The sequence below is a fragment of the Pelecanus crispus genome, chromosome 1 (assembly GCF_030463565.1).
Source record: "Pelecanus crispus isolate bPelCri1 chromosome 1, bPelCri1.pri, whole genome shotgun sequence".
NCBI classification, from domain to species: domain Eukaryota; kingdom Metazoa; phylum Chordata; class Aves; order Pelecaniformes; family Pelecanidae; genus Pelecanus; species Pelecanus crispus.
The window spans coordinates 47,108,018-47,135,962 of NC_134643.1; the positions used below are offsets into that span (position 1 = coordinate 47,108,018).

At 38.0% G+C, this 27,945-nt stretch overlaps 1 protein-coding gene across 1 annotated transcript in view; it reads left to right on the top strand.

The window, feature by feature from the left end:
* Positions 1-27,945, top strand: part of TMTC2 (transmembrane O-mannosyltransferase targeting cadherins 2) — a 259,966-nt gene that overhangs the window by 158,179 nt on the left and 73,842 nt on the right. The window contains exons 4-6 of the mRNA XM_075725112.1: positions 13,601-13,715; positions 26,098-26,183; positions 27,044-27,228. Of these exons, the coding sequence (XP_075581227.1) occupies positions 13,601-13,715; positions 26,098-26,183; positions 27,044-27,228 (386 nt within the window). The remainder of the gene's footprint in view (positions 1-13,600; positions 13,716-26,097; positions 26,184-27,043; positions 27,229-27,945) is intronic.

Here is a 27,945-nt window from a genome sequence, read left to right on the forward strand (position 1 = left end):
TAATGAGCTGCTACGCCACCTGGATGCTCACAAGTCTATGGGGCTGGATAGGATCCACCTGAGAGTACTGAGGGAGCTGGTGGAGGAGCTTGCCAAGCCACTCTCCATCATCTGTCAGTAGTCCTGGTTAACAGGGGAGGTCCCTGATGACTGGAGGCTTGCCAGTGTGACGCTCATCTACAAGAAGGGCCGGAAGGAGGATCCGGGGAACTACAGGCCTGTCAGCCTGACCTCAGTGCCAGGAAAGATTATGGAGCGGGTCATCTTGAGTGCACTCAACAGGCACGTGCAGGTCAACCAAGGGATCGGGCCCAGCCACCATGGGTTCACGAAGGGTAGGTCCTGCTTGACCAACCTGATCTCCTTCCATGACCTCGTGACCCACCTAGTGGATGAAGGAAAGGCTGTGGACGTCATCTACCTGGACTTCAGTAAAGCTTTTGACACCATCTCCCACAGGATTCTCCTAAGGAAGCTGGCAGCTCATGGTTTGGATGGGTGTACTCTTCACTGGGTAAAAAACTGGCTGGGTGGCCGAGCCCAGAGAGTTGTGGTAAATGGAGTTAAATCCAGTTGGCCACTGGTCACAAATGGTGTTCCCCAGGGCTCAGTTTTGGGGCCAGCCTTGTTTAATATCTTTATCAGTGATCTGGATGAGGGGATTGAGTGCCCTCAATAAGTTTGCAGATGACACCAAACTGGGTGGGAGTGTTGATCTGCTGGAGGGTAGGAAGACCCTGTAGAGGGATCTGGACAGGCTAGATCGACGGGCCAAGGCCAGCTGTATGAGGTTCAACAAGGCCAAGTGCCAGGTCCTGCACTTGGGACACAACAACCCCATGCAACGCTACAGGCTTGGGGAAGAGTGGCTGGAGAGCTGCCTGGCCGAAAAGGACCTGGGGGTGTTGGTCGACAGCCGGCTGAAGATGAGCCAGTAGTGTGCCCAGGTGGCCAAGAAGGCCAACAGCATCCTGGTTTGTATCGGGAATAGTGTGGCCAGCAGGAGCAGGGAGGTGATTGTTCCCCTGTACTTGGCACTGGTGGGGCCGCACCTGGAATACTGTGTCCAGTTTTGGGCCCCTCAGTACAAGAAAGAAATTGAGGTGTTGGAGAGTGTTCAGAGAAGGGCAACAAGGCTGGTGAAGGGTCTGGAGCACAGGCCTTATGAGGAGCGGCTGAGGGAACTGGAGTGGTTTAGCCTGGAGAAGAGGAGGCTGAGGGAGAGACCTTGTCGCTCTCTACAACTACCTGAAAGGAGGTTGTAGTGAGGTGGGTGTTGGGCTCTTCTCCCAAGTAGTTAGAGATAGGACGAGAGGAAATGGCCTCAAGTTGCGCCAGGGGAGGTTTAGGTTGGATATTAGGAAAAATTTCTTTACGGAAAGGGTGGTCAAGCATTGGAACAGGCTTCCCAGAGAGGTGGTGGAGTCACCATCCCTGGAAATGTTCAAAAAACATATAGGTGTGGCGCTTTGGGTTTAGTGGGCATGGTGGTGGTGTGTTTATGGTTGGACTGATGATCTTAGAGGTCCTTTCCAACCTTAATGATTCCTAGTTTTTACTTTCTTTAAAAAATAATCCAGCCACCAAGCCAGAAAACATGAAATTATTACTCTACCCCTAACTGGTTTAGTGGTAGACTTGGTAGTGTTAGGTTAATGGTTGGACTGGATGATCTTAAAGATCTTTTCCAACCTTTTCTATGTTTCTAAGTACTGTGATCTGCCTTTTCTCTTTTTTTTTTTTTCCCTAACCTGGATCAGTTTATTCACCTGATTCATACCATAGCCTTCCCCAAAATCATTTTAGCATGAGGGACGGGGTGGCAGAACTGAATGGACTGGAAGGTGGCAGGTGGAGGAATTCCTTTAAAATGGTAATTCCACTAGAGCTGCTGTGTCATTGAAACACTGCCCTGAAGTAACCTCCAGCAGTTACCGCCTTTGACAATGGGATTTTCTTTGAAATAAAAACGTAATCTATGTTTATCAGTCTTTCACTATTACCTTTCTGTCAGATCAAAAGCTATTTCCTGATGCCTTGGGGTCTGCCAGTACAGCTTGGAAGGTAGAAAACTATTGTATTGTCAACAAGTCCGTGATCTTGCAGTAGTTTTAGGTTAATCAGAGTATCTTCGTCGGAGTTGCAACATTAAACAAAACTGAGTTGTACAAAGATTTGGAAATGGGGGGACATATCCAGAACAATGTGCGTGTTGGTCTTGTGTTTGTTTGTTCATTTATAAAGAATACCAACGAAGTTGCAGTGAGGTTGTGATTTCTGGTTTGAATCTTTTTAGAGGTTCTGCAATATGAGCAGTGGCTTTATGGGCTGAATCTGATTTACAGGACCTAGTGGCTTTCTATGAAGGAGTGACTGCATCAGTGAACAAGGGAAAAGCAATGGATGTCATCTATCTGGACTTCTGTAAAGCGTTCAACAGTCCCCTGCAACATCCTTCTCCCTAAATTGGAGAGGTATGGATTTGATGGGTGGACTTCTTTGGTGGATAAGGAATCGCCTGGATGGTCACATCCAGAGGGTAGTGGTCAACAGCTCGATGTCCACATGGAGAACAGTGACAAGTGGAGTCCCTCAGGGGTCCATACTGGGACCAGTGCTGTTTAACGCCTTCATCAATGACACAGGCAGTGGGATCAAGCGCACCCTCAGCAAGTTTGCAGACGGCACCAAGCTGAGCGGTGCAGTTGACATGCCAGAAGGATGAGATGTCATCCAAAGGGACCTGGACAAGCTGGAGAGGTGGGCCTATGTGAACCTCATGAGGTTCAACAAGGCCAAGTGCAAGGTCCTGCACCTGGGATGGGGCAACCCCCGATATCAATACAAGCTGGGGATGAAGGCATTGAGAGCAGCCCTGTGGAGAAGGACTTGGGGGTACTGGTAGATGAAAAGCTGGACATGAGCTGGCAATGTGCGCTTGCAGCCCAGAAAGCCAACCGAATCCTGGGCTGCATCAAAAGCAGCGTGGCCAGCAGGTCGAGGGAGGTGATTCTGCCCCTCTGCTCTGCTCTGGTGAGACCTCACCTGGAGTACTGCGTCCAGCTCTGGGGCCCTCAGCACAAGAAGGACATGGACCTGCTGGAGCGGGTCCAGAGGAGGGCCACCAAAATGATCCAAGGGCTGACCTCTCCTATGAGGCCAGGCTGAGAGAGTTGGGGTTGTTCAGCCTGGAGAAGAGGAGGCTGCGAGGAGACCTTATTGTGGCCTTCCAGTACTTAAAGGAGGCCTACAGGAAGGATGGGGACAATCTTTCTAGTGAGGCCTGTTGTGACAGGACAAGGAATAATGGATTTAAACTAAAGAAGAACAGATTTAGACTAGACATAAGGAAGAAATTTTTTACAATGAGGGTGGTGAAGCAGTGGAACAGGTTTCCCAGAGAGGTAGTGGAGGCCCCATCCCTGGCAACATTCAAGGTGAGGTTGGATGGGGCTCTGAGCAACCTGATGGAGTTAAAGCTGTCCCTGCTCACTGCAGGGGGGTTGGGCTAGGTGATCTCCAAAGGTCCCTTTCAACCCGAAGCATTCTATGATTCTATGATTCTATGACAGCTTTGTCTAGACTATAGTCTGTCTTTTTTGGCAGAAGTGGAAGGACTGTCCATGTAGCACACTGGCTGCACTGAGGCAGCTCCTGGGAGACGTGAGCGTCTGAGATATGAGTGGTTGGGAAGCACGTTTGTTCCTGAACTTGTCTGTTGACTAGAACTGAGTGCAAGGGCTATGCTGATAAGAGTTTCTGTACTGTTACCCTGAAAATATTTTACATTGTTGATACATAACTAAAACCAGTAAGGAAGTGTTGTTTGATCCTGTGACACCTCAAACGAAGGTACTGGTGAGAATTTCTTCATACAGTACTCACATGTAGTGAATCAGGATGTCTAGAGGAAGTGAGAGCATGTGAGTATACATATAATTTTTCTTTGATGGCTTGCTTTATTCTGGGTGCTCGCTAAAGACTCTGTTAATGTGGTATTTACTATTCAGCCAGATTGTAGAGCCCTCACACACTTGAGATGAGGTTCCTTAAAGCTAATTGGATTACCAAACTCTGCAGGTATGTCCTAGACAGAATGAGGAGTCCATACTCTAGACTAAACAGAGTAAATGGTGAAGCCTAGGAACACTTTACCAGCTGCTCAGTTTCATCTCTCAGGGTCATTGAGCTGACAGAGCCACTGTGCTATTCTTTGAGGAAGAAAAGTTAATTTTCTGTAACATAACAAGTGGAGCGGGTGTATCAGGCGGTGATGCTGAGCATAGTCATGAATTCATACCCATTTGCATCAGGGTTTCAAAACTAAGAAACAAAACTGAAGCACTGCCTGCCAGAAGTCAGTTGGTTCAGTACCCATGCTGACATAGTGTTGGATAGCTTTCAGAGCTCTGCATAGTTTTCAATTATGTTTTTCTTTCACCTGCTGTCATTCCAAAAGCCCTGGAATTGATCAACAAACGAAGTGTTGAACAAACGATATAAATAACACTCAACAAAAAGAAGAATAATATATAAAAGTTAGGAGGTGGTAAATCTCTAATACAGTCTGTCTCAACATTACGACATACCCACTGACATAAAAAAAATCCATGTGTAAAGTAGATTAAACTCATAAATTATGGATATATAGAAACCATTTATCCCTTTAGGAAACAAGAAACAGGGCACTTTTGCTCTTGAGTTAGCAAAATGAGGTAACTTGATCAAAATGTGTGTATTAACAAGTGAAGTTTTTAGAGGAAAATTATTGCAAATTGTATGAATGAATTTATAACATATTTTGAAAAAACCCCATTATTTCTTTTGAATAATAGGAAAAATATAAATACCTTGTACAAACCATAATGCAGAATTTATGCAAATCCTGTTCTACTTTCAAAGTAGTAACCTTTAGCATTTACATGAAACTTCCTGTTCTCAAACCCCTTAACAAACGTGATCTAATTGATCTTCTGAATAGCTCTATGTGAGAGATAGTGGGTCTGCATTGTAGAAAAACTATTTTAAATGTTCAGCTCTTGTCATTGCCTTTTTTTGAGCGTGCAACTGAGCTTTCAGAATTTTTATTGGGGAAACCCATCATGCTTCCAATTGTGAAACTTTTTCCCCCTCTAGAACAAAGTGATTGCCTGATGAAATATGAATGCTAAAGACTGGAGCAGCATTCTGCTTTATCAAGTAGTATGCTTGAAAGGAAAAAGCCATAAGCTGCTACTGAGTTTAACCTTTCGACAAGGAGGAAAAGGTGTTGCTCTTTATAGCTATGGTTATAACCTTTCAAATGTGAATGATATAACTAGTGCTGTGCTCTTTCTTCATGCATTACCTAACAAAGGTAATTTGGAACATTTAGATATAACTTGTTGAGCTCTCTTATGAATCTCAGCCTTTTTTTTTTTCTTCAGTAGGATGAATTTTCCATTTACAAACATTGGTCTTAATATTTCAACTTATTTCTCATGAAGTAAACCACTCTCAGAAGTCCTCAAAAGAGTCAAAGGAATGTCAGGTTTTACAGCTTTTTTTTTTTTTTAATTTAACTAAATGCAAGCTTTGTCTGCTCCCAAATGTATTTTAAGAAGGATGACCCTTTAACAGAAGTTAAGAACATAGATCAAAATATAAAATGCGTACACAAATATCAATGTTTCCACAGTGTTTAAAACTGTAAGTAACAGTTTTCTTGGCCCTCATTTGTGAGAATAGTAATTATGTGGGGAAATGTTCCTTACATCTCTCTTCTGTACTGGAAGAACACTTCCTCTTCTTCCTTTACTTCATTCCTCCAGAGGTTGCCATGCATTTCTGTTCCATTAGTGTCTAGTTGCATTGTTATAGTAGGCACTATGCAAACCCATAGTGAGATACAATCCTTGGCAGAAAAAACTTGCAATTAAGGGATGAGTACCAAATGTCAAGAATACAACTGGAAAGGCATTGGGAGGTGAAGCCTTCTGAACAACAGACCAGTGACAGAGCTGGGAACAGAATATACCTCTTTTAATTCCCAGTTTAGCACCTGTAAATTCAGCAGGAAGGAGCTGCATCTGATGACAACAATGTATCTGTTTTAAAGGTATAAACTTGAAGAACATAAGAAAAAGAATTTTTTTTTCCATGCGAGCCACATACTACATTAAGTTTATTTTTACTGAGGCATCCTCTGCTATCAGCATTGTTTCACAACATTCTGTAATTTTTTAATAGTCTGTAACCTTGGCAGTGGTCCAGTGCTCTATGCAGGGCAATATGTGGCTTTCAGCTGTTAATGTGGAACTTCAGATAGGTGGTAAACCAAATAATTTGGTTCATAAAATATCTGATCTAGAAATATTTAGTGTAGGTGCTAAGAATGAATAGAAAAACATGCTTAGTGAAAGTTCCAAGAACATTCAATATTCTGTTTTGTCTCCTTTACCATAGAGCTGAGAGATTCACAGCATGCTGCTGTACTTGACTGCCTACATTGTGGTGATATTGCCACAGGGTGAGGTGCCCATGTGAATGCTTGTAATTCATGACTTTCATACGGATAGCTGTAAAGTAGTAATTTGTAGTGCAAAATGAAAAAGTGTTAAGAACAGATGGTAAAAAGAAAAAAAAAAAAAAAAAGTGTCCTAAACTGGAAACCTGGATTGTCATGCTCCAGGAATTAAGTCCACATAAAAGTTAATAGCAAAAGAGAAGAGGTTATTTCTTTTTGGTTTTATTTTATGCTACAAACTATTAGAAGTTATTTTAGTGTTCATCAAACCTTTTATGGTGACAGCCCAATATAAACTGACACCCTTTAATACACGCAGTGTGGTCAAGGCCAAAGGCATCTTCCCCATGCTATTTTTGTCATTTTATCAGAAGCATCACCTGGAAAATAGTAAAAACTCCTAGTTTTCCATAAAGTTGTTTTAGTTCTTTCAGATTTGATTCCATTACACTGGTAACTACTTAAGTCACTAATTTCAGGGAAAAAAAAATCAAAATAAGTCATACTATGATGTAAATTCTTGGAAGACTTCACAACGTTTCAAAGTGGGATGTGTAATTAGTACTGTTTCTTCCTTGTATTGTTTTAAATTTTGTCGTACTGTTCTAACCTGTTTCCCTCTGATTTTCTTACTCAACAAGTTTGTAATGAAAGAAAACATAAAACATTACACAAACAGTAATGCAAATTTCAAGTATTGACGCTGTGAGCAAGACGAGATTATTAGTGTGCTGTACCGAAGAATTGATTTATATAAAATGTACATATCTTACTTTTAATTGACTTGTGAGCCTTGGAAGGGAAGAGAAGCAAATGGAGAGTCCTTTTGGACAGTACTGGAAACAGAAGAAAGTGTTTAAGAAGAGTAAAATTAGAATTCTCACACTCTGGTTATCATCCAGATAAATGTCTCACCAATGATAATGGCTAGGAATTTCAACAGGTTTTGAGAAGGATGCTTCTTTGGAGCTTTACAGCATCTGTTGGGCCCACATGCTTAATCATCTTTGAGCTTGGAAATCTAATGTCTGCAAATTAAACAGAGGAGTGGAAATAACTTTTTCATGAAGTTCAGATTACTGATGGTTTAGGTGTAAAATAGTAGGGGAATACGGAGGAGCTGCACAGTTCATCAACCTCATGTGGCATGTTTTGATACCAATCAACATTACTTTTACGAAGTAAAAGTAAAAGCGCCTCTAAAGTATTGATAACTGTGTTGATAATCACCACAGTTCTCTTTCCACTCCATTTCTGGTAGGGGTACAATGATATCCTCCCCTTTTATTTGGAGGGGGAGGAAATAAAAACTATTCTTCAAAACCTGTCAGGTAAAAGCCTATCTTATTTAATGCCTTAAGGAGTTAGACTCAAAAATACTTTCTCTTATCACCTTTTCATGTAGTTTGGATTGTGGAATATTTTTCAAATTTGCACATCTTTGCTTTTTAAGGGGTTTTACATAAGTTAAGTGGGTTGGTTGTTAAGTTCTCGGTCATACTTGTTCCCCTCTCTTGTCCTTTGCTGTATGTGGGAGTTAGGCTTTCTTTCCAAAAGGGGAGACAGAGATCAGTACTACCTAAAATTAACAAAAAAGGCAAATGCTGTTTCTCTAGTGAAGTTGAACATGAAAGGAATTTATAAACTTTTTTTTTTACTTTGAAATAGGACAGATTTTTTTCTTTTTTTAAAAAAAAAATTACTTACCCTGCACCCCTCTGTAATGGGATCAAGGAAATATTTACATTGCTAAAGAAATTATTACGGCTCTGAAATCGGTTGCTTGTTCAAATATCAGATGCAGCATTTCTGCTGTGCTCGTGTGTTTTTACAATCAAGGATTCAGTTTCGGAACTCCCACTGTATCGAGATTCTTACGTTAGTGTCCTTTGTCATAAATGCTGCCCAGGAGCGTCTTTTTCATGGCTGTTACATAGGAGCATAAATGCTATTGTGCTAATAGAGAACAACAGACCTCTTGCAGAACTCCTAAAAACCAGATGTCATTGCAATTAAAAAAAAAAAAAAATTAAAAGTTTGGGTTTGGTTTTTTGTCCCAGACCAGCATCTTTTCATCCCTTAACTCTGTTTGTGAAAATAGAGGTGATCATTGTTATGCATTCACTTCTTTTTCATAGATGAGTTAGGAGAAATGCAGAAGGATTGTAAAGAGAGGGGATGCAACCTGGAACTGCTGTTACTAATTTCACAAGCTAAAGAATAGTAAATAATGCACAAATATCTGTAAAGCTCTGTAGAAGTTTTCTTGGCTTGGTGTGCATTTTTCTGTGAACTAAAGTTGCTAGTTTGGAACTGCTGACAAGCTGATTACAAATGACTTGGCTGTTCCCTAAATACTTCAGTCTTTGTTCAAGTAGTTTGTTTCACTCAAGTAATAATCTAGCTCACATTTTTTGATGCATTCGTCAATCTGTGTTTTAACTTTTATCTTGTGAATAAGTCTGAGAGTTTAAGGTGAGAACAGTATTGCAAAACTTCAGTAATTTGTTGATGTGAATTGTGAGTGTCATGTATCAATTTTTTTAACTTTGAGTCCCACATTTTATTTCATCAGTTTTCAAGTATGTTTGCTCCTAGTAAGGTTTACAAAAGGCAGTGTTTGCCCCCTGGCATAAAGTACTGGGAAAGACATCAATTTCCTTTTCTTTGCTATATTTTTTTTAAAAAGTTTGCCAGCTTCTATTTCAGTGATTTAATAGGGGATTTTAGTTTGATTTTTTTCCTCTTCGTGTTTCAGCAGAAGTGTTTTGACAACAGATGTGTTAATAGGTTGTGAGTTTCCAAACAGATTTTATTATTATCTCATTTTTCGTGGATTATAGAGGGGTGATGGGTAAGAAGGAGAATCCTTCTTTAATACTTTGGGTTATCTTTGTTAATGATTTGTGGGTTTGGGGGTTTTTTTGGTTGGTTGGTTCGTTGTTTTTTTTTAAAAAACCAAATTATTGGATCAAGTAATCAACATACATGCTTTTACACCACCTGCGTGCTTTTCTCTGAAACTTTACTTTGTTGCTTTATTTCCATTTTACTCAATAGCATAGCATGATCCAAGGATTCAATAGAAGGGGAAAGATATATTTAAATGAAGATACTTGCACACATTCATTTCCTTGTCTCATTTGTTTTCATAATTCAATTGCAAGCTGAAAGTTCAGCTGTTCTCTTTAGTAGGATGTGCTTCTTAAATCCAGGCAGATTAGATTGGACAATGTTGTTCCTGCTTCCCTGTTGTTTGTCTTGCTCTCTTGCAGAAGGAAGGTGCGTAGAGAAGGTTTAATATGCCAACCTGGTATTTTTCAGGCTTGTTAAATCTTAATCCTCAGTTTCTATGAAATAGTTGAGAAATTAATCATGTTAAATTTGAAGCTGAAATTTGTCATATTCATTTTCATTTTGAAAGCAGTTAAGTGCCTGAGAACTTGACCTACTCTCACTGCAAGGTGGCATAAATGTAATCTTTAAAGTTTAATAGCAATCTAGTTTGATATGACCAAAATGATAACACTTGAACAATTGTTTATTTTCCTACTTAGTGCTACATAGTTTTTCCTGCTATTTATTTAAAAACAGCAACAGCAACAAAACCCCTTTAAAATGTTCTGTTTTCCTGCAAAGAAATGTAACCTGTGTAGGAATTCTCAAGCATTAGGATATTTTTTCAGTTTATAATTGGCTTAGGATACAAGATGATGAAATGGGTTTAATTTTTAATATGCCTATTTAAATTGAGTATGATCTATGAAAAAGTAGGCAATGAAGTAAAGTTTGAATGGATTGACTGTTTTGTAGGTGTGTGAGATATGTGAATGTTACCTTTGTTCCCATGCCATGATGGAATATTATTTCTAAAAGACCTGGGACTATTTTGGTCTCATTGTTGGTGCACAGGGAATTAAGCAGCAGGCAAAAAGTAAATATTACAAAGCTGTTTCATTCACAGCTTGCTTTTTCTCTTGTGCTGAATAGGGTCTCCAATAGGTGAAAAATTGATTTTGTAATTCAAGATTAAATTGTGGTATATATACACTTTAGATTTTCTGAATGTTAAATGTGCCCTTTTGCAATTTCGGATATTACAGATTTTATATGAAAAATATATATAAAAAGTAAGTGGAAAAAAAATATATTCTAAATTCCAGAATTACTGACCTAGTTTCTTTTTCTTTTGAGAATATTAATTTTTAATTTCTCACCATGTACAGATCGAAAATAGTTGAGTGCTGAAATTTAGTTGGAGTTGGAGAGTATGTTTTTAATAGGGATGTGGCTTCATGACCAGGTATAATTTTGCTTCTATTTCTGAATGTGCACACAGTTGAACCAATGTTGTTACCGTTTTGCAGGAGAAATTTGTCTTCAGTTATGGATTGAGAAACTGGATGCCAGAGATGTAGTTAATAGTTGAAATTCTTTGTTTTTCCTAAGGTTAGTTGCACTACTTAAGACAAAGAAGGAGTGCAGTTCCTTGGGTAGTTGATGTAGCCTCTTTCCATGCAGACCATCCTCTTTTTCTCTCCCTCATACACCAACAACCAAGAGGATGTGGTTGCTGCAGGTAACAGCTGTTTGTAACTTCTGGGGCTATGAGTATGATTGCTACAAATATGCATTTATTCTACAAAGTGTTCCGTGTAGCTTCATCTCTAGCCAGAACTAAGTCATTTGTCTAACTAATTCTGTATTTAAATAGATGTGAAGATTTATACCAAGCTTTTATAGTTTGGGGAAGTAAAAAAACCTTGGTTTTCATGTTTCTTTTAATGATAAATTGTGAGATTATTGTGTTTTACGTTTGCTATTTTCTGCTACTTCCTTCCTCTAGTATATCACATTAAGTTAAATTAATCATTCACAGTTTTACAAGTTTAGACAAAAGTCTAAATGGAATACATTTCGAATGAAATAATGCAGATTAAATATCGATTGCTATTTAAAACAACACAGATTATTTTGCAGAATGTAAAATAAAGTATTGCCTTAAAAATTATGTTGACTCAGATAAATAATAGAGCGTACAGCATGAAATGAAGTCTAGAGGAGAAACTATTACATTTAACAGTGTTAATAGGGTTTTTTCCAGTCTAACAGATGAAAAGATGAACCGAATCATTCTTCTATATATCCTTCTATTTGCTGAGCTTCAAAGTGGTTGGGAGCAAGTAACTATGTAGCAGGAAATTGTTATCAGTAGTCCAAATGGTCATTTTATGTAATGCTCTGTTGTGGAAGATCAGAGTGAAAACAAAAGTAGCTAAAGATTATATGGAACATAGAACTGTGGGAAATTGGACAGTCATGTAGTGCAGAAGCAACATCAGAGTGTGTTTTCACAAATGAGTTTAAAAAAAAAAAAGTCTGTGTTTTTCTTACAAGTGTTAATGCTTACAAGCTGGCTAGTCACCTTAATTGCTGCTTCTGAAATGTTTTCTATGTGTTAAAAAGAATAGTAGCAGTAATGGGGAAATAAATTCAGAATTCTGCTTATATGCTAGCAAAGAGTGTAAAAATTGGGTGAATCTGAGAATATCTTTAGCAGCTTTATTTCATTAAATGAGAGAATGATGGAACATTTTTGTGACTTTTGTCAATTTAGTGATAAATAACTTTTGTATTATTTCTCATCTTATAAAATACTAGGCTAAAATGAAGTGACTCAGAAGTGATAGCTTCTTTTCTCATGGAAATGCTGTATTTTTTTTTTCTTTGTCTTTACAAAATATGTTGTGCACAGTTGGATGACATTATTTTTGTGAATTCTAAAAGGATTTCATCATTTTTTTCCCAGCAATGATTAGTTTACTCTGCTGAGAGGAAAATGCTGTGTTTGCTGCTGTTTCCATCCCTCTGGCAGGATGCTTCTGCAGCAAACCACAGCAGCTTGAAAACAATGCACTTTCTAAAGAAAAAAACATGTAGCTGAAATAATTATCAACCTATTTAGCAGTGTTACGTTAAAACTACATTGAAAGTTTGCATTACTCAGGATTGATACAAAGTCCTGTAAAAAAAAGGGCTTGAGTAACTGAAGAAGCAGAGTTTAACTGCTACTTGAGCTAATGTTTATGATTAGTGCCTCTGGAGGGAAGAATAGTTTGCCATATATTGTGTATTTGGTGGAAAGGACATGCATCATCTTTCCATTATTCTTGCTCATAAAAAAAAAAAAAAAACAAACCCTTGTGAAAGTAGAACTGTTTTATGAAACAACTTTGATGTATTTATAAGCATAATGTGGTTTTTTCATGTATACACATAGACTATAATTACAATGCCAGTTAAATTAGCTTCCTAAATTGTGAATAACATGGCCTGTGTTTTCTATAAAATGTTAGTTCCAGTTTCTTTTATAAGTACAGTTTTTGTGCCACTCAACAAAACTGCAAAGGGAACATATGTGGAGCCTTAAATATTTTTTACCTCAAGTCCTTTATAGATGGGATATAAGAGCACGTTGTATAGCATAATAAATTGTATGGAAAGGAACCACATGTTTTCCAAGTAGAAAAAAATGCATTTTAGTGATCTGTGCAGTATGTTTATATCCATATGGCATACTTTTAATCCTGGTTACTTACCTAACCATTCTTTCAATTCCTGTGTCATTTGTCACTTTTCATACTTCAGTGAGAGCTGTGTCTACTCTGGGAAAATTTCTTACAGTTTGGAGTAGATATGCTTAAAAAAAAGCTAAAACTATGAAGATTCCCCAGTTCCACATTTCACTCTGGGGATTTTTATTTAGAGGCGATATAAAATAAAACGGTCCTTTCCCTTTGCTATAGTAGTTTCTAAAGCATAGAGACGTATTTTGTTTTTAAAGATCCTTTTCCCACCCAAAAGCTATATGTATGCAGGATGTATGCAAATCACCACTACGAAATGTGAGTCTCTCAGTCAGATGTAGAGATCCAGAGAACGGGAGGAAAAAAACCAACCAACCTCCCCTTCCCTTCCATAAAAACAGTTTCTTTGTGGGGTTTGCCTCCCTGAGGAACTTCCTGATACTCAGATACTCTGTCATGTGTAATTGGATTGTAGCTCTTTCTGAATACTGTTTTCTCCTCTTGACAGCATGGGGTAACCTTGGAAATGTTCTCAAGAGCCAGAGCAAGATTTCTGAAGCTGAAAGCGCCTATAGAAATGCCTTGTACTACCGCAGCAACATGGCTGATATGCTTTATAATTTGTAAGTATGCGCGGCTTTCCTGGAGTTCGATTGTCTGTGAAACCTGTTGTGAATGGAGCTATTGATTTACTTGCTGGAAATGGAGATGATGATAGCTGTTGCTTTGTAATAGTCATTTCATTAATTGTGCTTCTTAAACTGCGGGGTGGACAGGACCTTTTCTTGGTCAGCAGTATCGTATATTCATGTTTTGGGGATGGAGAAGGCAAGCTTACAAATCTGTTTGCTTTAAAAGAAGCAAAAAACCCCCACACTGAACAAAGTACAGATAGATGAGCTGGCAGCAGTAGCACTCCATCTGTTTCTGACTCTGCTAAAATATAGAGGTGTTATTTAGGCTTCTTTTTTAAGTCTGAATAACACTTGGTGGGGGGAGTGGGTGTAAGCACTTCCTAGCATGAGCCAATACCCCTCAGTTAGCTCCAGAGGTCTGAAATGTTAAAATAGCAAATTACTTTTCTCCTGTGACTGACTTCAGAGCAGCGTAGGTTCAAGAAAGTTTAATTGCTAGAATCCTGTTGTAGGTGGGTAAGAGAATAAATACCATACGCATCAAAATATAATTACACAGTGGGGAAAAAGATTTCCCAACTCATTAACGTACCAAATCATGAACGTGGAAGCTAGCATCATGCTAAGCTGAAGCGTGATCACGCTGCCTGCCCCAGCAGGGATGGGGCTGATTCTCCGGGTGTCCTGGCCGGGTGTCCACCCCGCACAGCCCTGCTCGCCGTGCCGTGCCGTGCCGGCGCTCGCCCTTCCTTCCCCGCCTGCCATTACCCAGCCAGCCCGCGGCCCCAGAGCAGGGCTCTGCCGCAGGACAGGCTCGTCGCCCTCAGGAGCCATATGCTGTTGTTGGGTGATGTGTGTGGGAAGCAAAATTCAGGCGACTGCCGCTCATTAGGTAGTAGTGTGAAAATTAAGGCCTGTGTGCGGTAGAAAAGTATGAGAGAGAAACGACCTGTGCAAAAACTAAATGCAAATAGTAAGCCTCTCAAATAAATAAACAATTATTGTTCTGCCTGGAAGTCTAGTTTAAAACGGTCATTTATAATATCTGAAAATTAAGTTTACCGTAATAAGAGTTTTTCTTCTTTTTTCCTTGTTTAACAAGGAATAAGGTGCCCATTTCATTAATTTGCCTTACAGGTAAACGTACTGGAAACTCAGAATAATTTAATGGTAGAATTTCTGTTCCAAAATCAAATTCATATCACAAAATATGTGTATTTTTAATAATCATACAATTACACACGAACACATGCACCTAATTTTTTTGTCTCTGTTAGGCAATGTAGAGTGTGAAAAGCATATTTTTAAGAAAATCCTTCTGCTCATATTTAAAAAATGACTTCTGAACTGTGCAGATGATTGTAGGAAAAAAAGCGACAAGATTGATACTCCTAAATTTGTCATACACCATTCATTTTGGGGATGAAAATTATAGCTATTAAAATTTTTTCTATGCCTATACAGTACTTTTGTCTCTTACTCACTCACTGTGTCATAGAAGGAAACTGAAGTTAATACCAGGGTAAGAAGAGGAAAGGGGGTTGGGCGATAAGGACAGGGATATAAAAGAAATCAGATTTCAGTAGTTTTGCTGTTCTTAGAACAAGCTGATAATCTCCCATACAAAATAAATGCCACAAACCTTCATTTCTGTTGAATAGAAAATTTCTTGGAATTCTACTGAATTTGTGTAAAAGGAATTTAACTGAAATGCTGGTTGGAATATATAGGGCATGAAGTTACCTTGCATATGCCTGGGAAAGTAAAGGAAGTGTGTTCTGAGGGAAGTGTTTGCTATACAGTATGTGTATATGTATGCATATGCAAAAAAGGACCTCTAATTCTTAACCTTTCTACTACTATCTTGAATGCAATAGAATCTTTTTTTTTTTAAAAAGCTTCACAAAACCATTAGTTATTCAATAGAAATTGAAAAATCTTGCATCATTATTTTAACTCTTCTTTTTATTTTTGCAGTCTTATTCTTTCCCTGTGTTGCATACTTCCATAACCAGCATGAAAACTAGGTGATGAATGGAGTGGGCTTTGATATTACAAGACCACAAACAAATCAATTATTTTAAGCATAAACTCTGAAGAGCTCCCTTGCAAGTTCAGCCCATCCTTGGCATGCAGTTCTATGGGAGCCTTTTACAAAAAATACTGTAATGGAAAAATGCATCTTGTGTGTGCTTACAAGATGCCAGTTAGATTTGTTCTTTCTGGCTTTCAGTATGTGCCTTTGAAACTGAAACAGTCATTTAGTGCAACTTTAGGAAAAAAAGCACCCTTACAGTCATTTCTAATTACTGCATTTTGGGCATGATATATCCTAAGTATATTGTGATCTCACATGCTCTTTATTTTTTCTTAGCAGTTATGCCACAGTACTTGATAGAAATTAATTGGCACATGCAGCCCAGTGTTCACACAGAGCGGTAACAAATCAAAGTGCTATCTCATCGAAGAACAAATTATTAAGGATTAACTCACAATTTTTAATGGATAACAATAAAAGAGAGAAACTACATAAACAGTAGCATTTGATGATCTTTCTTTCCTTCTTTTTCAAGAAACTAAAATGTGAGATTGGCTTAGCAGTTGGCTATTAATGCATTAAAATATAGAGAAATTAACACATTAGGTGAATGGCTGATTTCAGTGGTATAGTTTTATTTTCTGACTGTTATACCTTATGGCTCTTAGTTACAGCTGCTTTTGCCATTGAGGACAATTTAAACTGCATTAATTTAGATTACATAATTACACAATCTCCATTTGAAGTCTTGACGGATTCTGAACATGTAATTTCCCATAGAGTTCAAGCGTGTCAATTATGTAACCTTAAATAAATTCCCAAACTTCTAGGGATCAGCAGAATTTTTTTAATTATTATTATTTTTATTTATTAAAAAAAAAACTCTTGCTAACATTAATATTAGGTTAGTGGTTCATCACTATTTTAGATATGGGTTGAAATGGGTTTGTTCTGTTGACATTTTCTCAGGTCCAAATAAGTGAAACTTATGAATATCTTATACCTCAGGATAGCTTGTGACTGAGCCTGTCTTGAAGATAAGATCTGTGGTCTGGAATTTAGGAAACCTGAGCTCAGGCTAAGGACTTGAATTCCTGTTTGGAAGATTATTTTCTGAAACTTTCAGGAAAACCTCAGGGTAAATTCCTGGCAACTCTGAAAACATTTGAGATTTTCATAGCACTTTCAGTGCAGAAAAGATTTCAGTTGTTTTATACTGTAGTTGGAGGATGTATTACAATATGACTTTCATAAGGTAGTTTTGTACTTCAAAAATACATACAAAGTGGCCTCCTATAAATAACTTCTCTGACATCTTGAGACTGCACTGCAGGTAATTTTTACAAATAAATCTCAAAGCCAACTCCTCAAAGCTATGTAACACTGCTGATTTCAGCTAGATTTCATAGGGTACTAAATCAGCATAAACCGAGATCACTTTCCATGCCTTTTTTTTAAATAAACGGAGAAATCCGTGTATTTTAATACTATGAAGTACCAAGGACAGAGCTGTAGAAAAACAGTAGTTTGTTCTTCCCAACTAGGCAATGTTCAGTAGATTACGAACTATTTTTAGTTTGTTTTGGCTTTTCAGTCTTTGTTGCCTTATGATTGTTACCTAAAGCTCACGGGGTTTTTTTGTATTGTTTCAAATTGCTTCTAATCAATGCCTAAAGTAAAATTGCTTATCAGTCAAAAGACAGTTTTGCATACATTATTTCACTTGTATTTAGGCCTAGCTGTGCTTGAAGTATTTTGTCATCCATATTAGTAATCTGCATTACCTTGAGTTTCTCAGCTGATTTTAAGGATGCTTGCAATCTCACATAAATATTGAATATTCCTTTAAAATGGTACTAATTACTTTAAGTGTTTTATTTTTTGAGTATACAATGCCCTATACAGGATAAATTTCTACCAAACACCTGTCCCCTTGCTTCTCTCCCAAAATACCTCAATTTGCCTTTAGTGATATAGAGCTATGTGTACAAGTTTGTTATTCAAATAATTTAATTTCTTTGAGTAAGTTCAAAATATGAATTTCCATAAACCTTACTTTGGCAAACTTAGGGTATTATGTCAATAAATGTGGATTTTTTAGATTTCTGTTAGGTAAAGTATTCAATAGTAGCTGAAATATTAATTCTGAAAAGTCTGGGTTTGCGGAAGTGGCTTATATGCAAAGTTTAACCCTGCATCCTAGGGTAAAAATCAGTATGAGCAAAGTTCCTCCTTGTCTGTTGTTGTTAGCCCATATAACATCTGAAATTGTGTTCCCTCTGCTTCTGCCTTTTAAGGGTGCTGGCATAAAAATCTCCTTTGCTGAGCTGTCAGAGACGAAAAGCACTAAAACCAGGCTAACCTACTAACCCATGTTGAACTGCGTTTGAACCTGCCCCACACAAAGTTGCTGCACCACTTCACGTGGTAGGAAACGAGTCGAGGTTATGGTTCCTCTTCCTTGATAGCCCACAAGTTTTTATAATGCAGGATGTCAAGTTAAAAAGCAAAGAGGATGTGTTGTCTGCTGTCTGCTTAAGTACTTGATTATTTTTTTCTCAGCTGCGAATGCAAACTTGTTACAAACCTGTAAGGAATTAATCTCTGCTTTGCCAGCTAGTTCTTCCTCCGTCAAAGACAGTGGCTGAAATGTGTGGCTTACTGTACCCAAAGTTGTCTTGATAAAATCTTGCTGTATTGTGAGACCGTCGCTTGAGGTAGCACCCAAAGGTCACTTCGGTGACCGGTGGTGTCCTGCAAGTGCAGAACTCTGCTCTGGGGCGCTTTGGAGGGCCCGTATGAAGTAGATATTTTTGTTAGTAATATTGGAGCTGAAACACGTTCAGTGACCTAGCTATTCAATTACATGCCTCAATGTTTGAAATTGTGGCGGTTCATAGTCCTTACATAAACTTTGTCCATTTTATAAAATCAGGAAGATAATTGTCAGACCCTGGGAGACTTTGCCATTCAGTTTCGTAAAAGGCCCCTCTTGTAGGAGGTTCTTTCCAGCTCTCAACCTACATTGCCTGCTGGGGGCATGTGAGGGGGAACCGATGTCGTGTTTGAGGACTGCTGGCACAGCACACCACTGCCCAGTGGCCAGAGGAGGGAGGAGGACAGGAGCAATGCTACTCCTTGTCCTTATGGCAGCTCTCCACAGGGAAGTCAAGGAAGCAGGGGTTGTGAGAGTTGATGCAGTGCTGAAATGGTAGTAATCCCAACCAAACTGCCCTAGTAACAGAGAACGGGACTATATTTGCCAACCAATTTGCTTGCATTCTTCCCTAGAAGTGGGAGAGCATGACAGAGTTTTGACGGCACTACCTGAAAGTTTAGGGGTTGTTTTGTGGGCAATTGTTTTGGTTTCATTTTTTTTTTTTACTAATGGAGTTATGGATGACTATGCTTAGTGAGTTCTGCAAAGGGAATGGTCATTCTGTCTTAACGCCTACTGGTTATGTGTGGGTTCTTATTGATTAGAAAAGTAGGATTTATGTTGCATTTACATATTTGCTAACATAATGTTATTGGAGAACATTAAACATGTTCCCTGTTTGTACTGTTCCTTGATGATTGGCTTTCTTGTTAATGAAAGCTAGTTGTAAACTGTCACAAAAGGTTAACACTCATTTGGTTGAGTAGCTAAATGGCTTAATTACATAAAAAACCAAACCAAAAAAGCCTTAATTAAAGACCATACTTAATGGTTTAATGTACGGGGCAGCTGTAACATACATACCTGTCTTTTTACCCACTAGTTTTGCAAATGACAATGAAAGAGTTGCCTTAGGCAAAGCACATCCTCTGTTGCTGTGTGGCTGGAGACACATCTGTGCAGGGATTAAAAGAAGCTTTTCTTCCATTTCTTTCTTTGTTTGACAGTATAGCATCTAGGTAAAAGTAGTTCTTTGTAGATAATCCCACCCCAAATCAATGGGATGAATGTAGCTTGAGGCATGGATGAAGTGCAGTCATGGCAAAATAATAGCTAACAGGCCCTGTATTAGCTGCCATCAACCAGTAAACAAAATTGATTAAACTATTTCAGTATAGTACCTGGCTTGAAAATTTTATAAATATTGCACCAACATACATGTTTACATTGATGGCAGTTATGGTTCCTGTGTATTGTACTTGGTCAGCTTATGCCAGCTTTAGTCACTGAGGAGTTTGCTTTGTAAGTAGACCAGCTGGCTTCAATAGGACTACAGCTGGAAAAAATTAATATGTAACTTGAGAAGAATGGTAGGCTGTCTACTGCCTGTTTATATTTTGTGACTGCTTTCCAGTCCCTGAAAACAGTTTTGTCCCATTGGTATTCAGTGACTTTAGGCCAAAGCCAAGGCAGAGAAGGAAGACAGGAAGATTTTTCAAGTTGTTGGTCAAGCAAGATAGGTAAAAGTTGGCAGCTTAAAAAATTCAGGATGGTCGCAAAGAACTCATTTGGGGGAAGTGTTTTCCTGCATGTATTTAAACGAGCAATTCTATCTATAGAAGTGATGTGCATCATTTCTAGATAGCCAGAACTTGCTTCTCATTTTTTTTCTTCATTTTTCTTCCTGTTAGACAAACGGCATTCTGAGACACTTCCTAAGTCACTGGGTGAAGTCTGCTACTCTTGCAAGCAGTCAGCACATGTCCTCCATTTCATAAATGATTGACACTCCACTGTAAAATTAGCTAGAAGCTAGGCAGGCAAAAAAAAATCCTGTTGTAAGGTTGTTCCAGAATCTTGTTGCTGTGATAGTTAGAATTTGTCTCCTAATTAATCCTAAATTAATTCATGGACAATTTATAATCGTTTAGTTTGTGTCCTATGGTTTAAGTAGCTTTTTCTTTTCCAAGTAATTTCATCCTTATGTGTTTCTAGAGGGAAACTTTATTCTTCCACAGTACTTGTCTTATTAGGCTAAAGGAGCCACTGACTTCCCCCCAAACTCCCTCCATCTGACAGACTTCAAATTTTCCCAGTTACATCAGTAAACTTTCTTTGAATGGAAGTTGTGTGTTTCAATTAACATTTTAATTTATCTGTCTTACAACTGGGAGGTGGACTGGAGAGGAAAAAAGAGTTTTGGAATTACAAACTTGAAGCAACTGGTCCCATGTTTTGGTTTTTTGGGGGGCATTTTGGGTTTTATGCCTTTTCATTTATTTAGCTTGGTATTCTTAGCAACTGTAGAAAGTTTATTAAAAAGTGCCAGAAGACTTTAAGCTCTTCATCCAAGTTTATCACTTGAGCTTACTCTTCCATATCAAGCATCCTTATTTCAAGGATGTGCTTTCCTTTGTTCATCCTTGTATAAGGAAGGAGGAAGGCTTTGTGTCTCTACAACCACAAAAGATAGGTACATACTCAACACATGCCAATTGCTCTGCTCCACCACTGGCTTAAGTTCAGTGCTTTGCACTGTATCGCTGCTTTTGTATTCTTTCTGTCCACTCCTTCTCCCCTCTGTCAGCAATCTCCAAAGAGCAGTTATCATTTCAAAGTGTAAACAAAGAAGTGGAAAGGCATGTCAAGAACAGATCCACTCCTGGCTATAGGAGGAACTTCCTTGTGTAGCCATCTGACCCAGCCACCTGGGAGGGGTGAGCTACTGGACATTCAGCAGTGCCTGCAAGGTGTGAACTCCAGCTGAGGGACTTTCTTCCTCTGCATCTAGAAAATGGTCATTCAGAGCAAACATTTTCTTTTTTCTGCGTTTACTATAGACGAAGTAGCAACATGAGATGAAAATCAACTGTTGTCTTTAAAAGGAAATGGAGTAGAACTATGTATTTGTTGAGCTTTACAAATGCACCCTGAACTTTTTAAAGATGTCTTCAACGTAATAAAGCATAGTAATAAGCATGTGAAACAAACTTTACATTGTTTGACTGTGCAACTAGATAAATTTACTAGCCAAATTGGAAAGTTTTTGCTAAACATTTAGTCTTCCCCTTCCCAAAAAAAAGATGGAAATATGTGTGAACCAAACTTTTTTTAGGAAGAGTTTGCCATTTTTTACAGACTCACCATTAATCCGTTATCACTCCTTTCTAGGTGAGTGGAAAGGAACTAATTTTTATCTAAAAATTTTGAGAGCCAGTAGATGAGGAAGCACAGACTCCATCTGCCATTGCCAGTTTCTGACTTCAACCCTAGCAATCCGCTGGAGGAAAATGGGTTGTCTGAGGAAGGAAGGAAGGAGTTGGGACTATTAAAATGGGACTGAACAAACACATTTCAGGGAGGTCACGGACTTTCATTGTTACTGCCCATGGGTTTCACTTCATCTGCTCTGTCCATGCTCCTCTATTCTCTAGCTAGTCAGCTCATTTCTTGCAAGCTTAGCTGACTATGGAAATTACACAGCTATTAGTTCCCAGCTGATGACACCACAACTTCTTTCTGTACAACCATAGTCGGTTTGTTTGAAGCACGTTTTGCAATTCTCTAGTTGAATTGGCATAGAAAAGTTTTATTTCAAATTTTGCCCTTAATGTCTCTTTACGAAGACACTTCAGTTTTATTTTTAGTGATTTAAAAGTAATTTGAGTATCTTTGATGAAAATTCTCTAGCTGGAAGATAGTAAATGCTAAAGCACGTGAAAATAAGACATAGGAGGCATATCAAACTTTCCTGTTGTGGCTTTGGCCTCTGTTCTGAAGTGAAAGAGACTCCAAAGTCAACTCCAATGAAAAAGGAAGCGTTTCTGTGGCAAAATAGCACATACTGCACTTATTTTTGAAGGAGAAGGAAAGAATATATAATGAAATTTTCCAGTTGAAGCTTGTTTTTAAGAGTTGTTAATACAACTTAACAGACTGCAAAGGTAATTGCGTTCAACCTCTCAACTTTGGAAAAAACTTTGAGTGCTGAACAGACCCTTTTGGTAGTATTTTCTCTAATGACCTCTTTGCAACCATGTAGTGAAGGATCCACTCCCTTCAGATACTCCTCACTTGAGCCTATCTCTTTGCTTCGTGTTTGTCTTGACAATGGTGAACAATGTTCAAGGCCAGTCGCTTTCAGAGGCAACGCCGGGACTTGCTGCCTGAACTCAGCATCGCTGGAGTGGCTGGCAGAGAGCCTCGAGAGCGAGATCCCCGCTTCGCTCCCAGGGCCCTTCCCTTGGGCTGCTGTCTCCGCTGACTAGGTCCCCTGATTTAGCAATGCGGTAGCAAGGCTGAACTGCGCTGTTCCTTGGAACCTTAGGTCTGCCTCTCAGATGCCTAGCTGAAAATGGGAAAGATTTTTGTCTTGGATAATGGCTTAGATGCTGTGAAATGCAGCAATGGAAAGGAGAATATAAGACCTGAGGATGTGCAGATTTTTGCGAACTAATTTTGAAATAAACAATAGTTTGTCATTTGATCCTGGGGCTTATTTTGTATTTTACTCAAAAGATAAATATTTATAAGAGGTGGTGGTGTTTTACTTGTAGAAACTGGAGACAGAAGCAAATATTGAACTACTGTTCGTTTCAGTTCCTTCTGTGTGGTGAATGAGACAGTACATCTGTGGAACTAATAGTGAGCAATAATGTAGTTAAGAGACTGGGATTATAACACATGCTCTAAAAGGAGAAGTAGGACACTTCACAGGCAGTATTAATTTTGGCACTAACTAAATTTGAAGTGTTTGGGTTTAGTTTTAGTTGCATTTTGTGAGTAATTAGATAGAGGGTAGTGAGCGTATTTATATGCCTGCATTTTGTTCGAGCTTAAAGCTAGAGAGGATCTAATTTTTTCATCTTGGGAGTGAAATATATCTGTTCTTTAAACTCTTCTAATATTCACTGTAAGTTCTGGAATGCTTTACCAGTTTAATGCAATGTTCATCATCTTAATTTTTTATCTATTTAAATAACTATTTATCCCTTCACAAGTAAACATCCAAGCCAGTTATCTCTCAGAAGCATACCCCCCCTAAGTGTTCATTTTATTCAACTAAAAATATTATTTTTTAATTTTCCTTTAAGCCTTTTCCTGACTTGGTTTAATCTGAAACTAGAACTAGAGACTCATAAATCTAGTCATTTTTGTACTGTCAGAAGCCACAGGGAAAACCGACGATCAATCAGGACCAATTTCACATGAAGAAGAGGCAGTTTCATGTCTTGTCAAGGTTTTTAGATTATATCCTTTTTTTTCCTTCTTTTTCTTCTATCAAACCTCATAACAAATAGAAATAAAACACTAATTATTTGCTGGAATTCAGCACTCAATCTTGCATCTGAGCGGCTTGTTTATATAGATATATATAAAAATGTGTGTGTGTGTGAGAGAGAGAATGTCTATTAATGGAACAACTTTTAAAAGAAGAAAAAATTCTCTGGAAGAGGAGTAGGAAAAAAAAAACACCTTAAAGTATCAAGTAATTAATCAAAAGTTCCAGTACTAAAGCATGTAGTGAACACAGAAGATGAATTTGGTAATAATTATAAATAGAAGTTCTTGTAATCCAAAAAAGCACAAATGTTGTACACTTACCAAAGTAATTTATTTGGTTCAGGTTGACCAATTACTGTATTACTTCTCTTAATATGTGAAATTATTTATTCCAGAACTAAAAGAAGAATGGAATTTCTTTGACAAATTTGTCCCAAAATTGTGTGTAGGAATGTTTTTGTTTTTTTAAAAAGTAAGAAGCAGCTGTAATATCAGATCATGCAACTTATTTATTTTGATGTTAATTCTACTGCTATCACTAGAAAACTGGATCAAAATATGATAATAATAATAATAATAATAGTAATTTTCCTTGGAGTAATTGCAGTCTATAAAGACATTTAGAGGTAAGAAAATTCAGGTTCTAGAAAATTTAGAAAATGTTATTACTATCCTGATGGTTATACCTCTTGCTACCTGCAAGACACTTGATGGTAGTTAAAAACCTTGGTGCCATGCCAAAAAGTATCCTGAATGTTATTCCCTCATTGTTCATATTACTGCAAGTACCAACTAGATATAAGTTCTGTTAATATTAAAAGTGATTTACTACCTAATCCAAAGTTAGTTGAGAGATGGTTTCAAAAGTGAGGCCATGTGGTACTGATAGATAGCATAGAAAGAAAGAGGCTATATTCCTCCATTCTGTTAAATCCTAACCCAATGGTAGGAAGCAAACAACACAGACGGTGGTTACTTCCTTAGCTAACTGCCCTGCTCTTTTCTTCCCCTGAAGTCTACTGGTTTAATTCAAAAAGTTTTCCTGACATTTTGGAGGGGTAAAAAGTCTTCTCTGATTAGAGACTGGAGATGGAAAAAGTCCACGCTCTTTGCAGTTCGAAAAGCTATCGGCAGATAGAGGAAGAAGAGAAAATTGCTGTAGGTTAAGGAAACTACAAATAGATATGATAACCCTCCCACCTAAAAGAAATAGCTACATTTATTTTTTCCTGGATACTTTGAGGTACATGAAGAGGGACATCTAGCCCTGGATAATAAGGTCCGAGTCTGCATGCTGAAATGACTAATTTTTAAGGATTTTTAAATCCTTGTGATTTTAATATATTTGGATATGCTTTTTTCAGTCTTCTAAAACTTTGGGAACGCTGTAATGCTTTGAGCCTTCATTTAAGCATACGATTGTGCTTTCATGTCAGTGATGTCCAGACCACTTATTTCTCTAGAAGTATGTGGGTGGCTGGTGTAAGTAGTAATTCACAAGGATGCTTGTCTTAAAAGCTTTAATTAAAGTCCATGGATTATGAAACTAACTGAGAACTGGAAGTATTCGGTATCATTTTTGATACCTCTTCAATTATTAAATTTGTTTGGAGCAGAAAGAAGACAGGAAAAGATTGAACTGATGTAGGTGCTTAACTGTACAGTGAATAATGTAGTGAAATTGCTCAACAAGGGGACTGGTTAAGGTAAAACATGTGAAGTGTTAGGTGGTTAACTTTACTGTGCATTTGAAAAAGATCTGCTTCTTTCAAGTTAAGAAAAGATAACAGGCCAAATATGAATGACTTAGTTACAAATAGCTCCACCATACTCCATCCACTTTAAAAAGTTTCACAGTCTACCATTTTCTCAACTGAGTAAATAAATCTCCTGGTTTCCAAGAAATCCCAAACTACTGCATTTAACATCTGCTTTATTAAAACCATACGGATGCACCTGATGTCTATCAATTAATCCTGCTTTCACACAAAATAATTTTCCCACTGAACTGTTAGTAACACGCAGAGTTGTTATATCTCTGAAATACCAATCAGCATATTTTTCTTTGTTCCCTTAGTTTTGTTTTCAATATTTATTTTGAAGTTACTCTTTGCAGTAACCTCCATCTCTGTTTTCTTTTTCTTTTTCTTCCCCCCGCCCCCCTTATGCAGAGGATTACTACTTCAGGAAAACAGCAGGTTTTCAGAGGCATTGCATTACTATAAACTGGCAATTGGTAGCAGACCCACACTAGCCTGTAAGTATGTCAGCTATACAAGCTTGCATAATATTGACTATTGTTTTTAAAGGAAATCTTCCTATTCTTTAATAACACTTTCTTTTTTTTCAGAAGTTTTTCAAGCAAAAGGTGAAGTTGTGCACTTTTCAGTTGAAAGCAAGTGTTTATTAGTCAATAACTACATTTAATGTGGTGCAGGGAGAAGCAGATAATGAGTTAACACTGGGCAGCGCTGCTAGAACCTAAAATGCTTCTGATCTGGGGTGGTGAGCCATAGATGCTACTGCCCAAATTTTCAGGCTCCTGTTTTCTGTTTCTTACAGCCAGTCCCTGATTTTTATGGTATGTGGTGTGAGTGAATAATACACATATTTTGGAATTCCTTTCATTTTTCCTTTCTTGCCTGGGGGAAATGGGAAATAATCCATAGGGTATTGCCAGTGATCAGTTCCAAAATTAAGTGGGTGCTTTTTAAAATTGCTGACTTTTTTGTAGCTTAAGTATTAAATCTTCCTTATACGTACATATACACATACATGTGTGTGTATATATATAAACATATGTATATATTTTTGTAACGTTTCAACCAATGACACTATATGCTTGATACAGTCCTAATAAGAGGAACAAAATGGAACACCCTGCCTAACCAGTGTTCCCTTCCCTCCTTCCTCAGTCTTTATAGCCACTTTCTCCTTTCCTTGTCTCTGAACTTTTACCTCTTATATGTTCCTCTTTACACCAGTGGTTGATCTATATTATACAAAAGCCAGATTAGATAAGCATGGGATCTCTTTCAGATATTACTTTGAAGTAAAACAAAGATTAGATAAAACATAATGGAAATCCATTGAAAGATAATTTATCCCTCTTCACAGCTGCCTATTTAAATACTGGAATCATTCTGATGAACCAAGGGAAGACAGAGGAAGCCAGGAGGACTTTCCTGAAGTGTTCAGAGATCCCTGATGAAAATTTGAAAGATCCTCATGCTCATAAAAGCTCTGTTACTAGCTGTCTTTATAACTTAGGAAAACTTTTTCATGAACAAGGACACTATGAGGTAAGACTCCAGATTTGTCCACAATATTGTGATAAAACCTTCATACATAAATAATACCTATTGTTTCCATCCAGACCTTCAAAATACATCACAGGCACAAATTGGTTGAATTTCACCAAATCAAGATTAGTGTTCTCTACAGAGAATATTTATTCTCTACAGCCACGGGTGTGACAATGTTAATTAGCATTGTGATGTTCTGATGTCACAGTCAACATTATCAATGGTTGGATCTGATATGTGCTAATTCAGTCTTTTTGGCTTTGTCCCCATGGCTGGTATGCAAAGGATATAGCCTGATTACAGACCAGCCGACCTAGAATGTACTGGCTTTTTAATTCAAAATAAAGTAAGCCCATGTTTAGTTGAAAAAAAGTAATTATGGTTGCTTTTGAGTCTCCAAAAATAAGACCTAGTTGGAACAATTCAAAACTTCAGTGATTAAAAACATCCTATTATGTGCTATTTTCAGATAATTTGACCTAAGTGCTGAAGCGGATTAGATATTTTTAATGTAACCGTACACTGAAAACCCATCCCATCTCATTTACATGTGCAAATGTGACTGTTGTGATTCCTCTCCATTCTCCCTGATGAAATTACTAAAACTGGACATTCACTTGAGTTTTGACCTTTAGCAGTATTTGAAAAAAAGTCATTCTCTCTTTGCATTGTCAGGCATACTTCAGACAAGGAGTTACACATGGTTTTGATCCA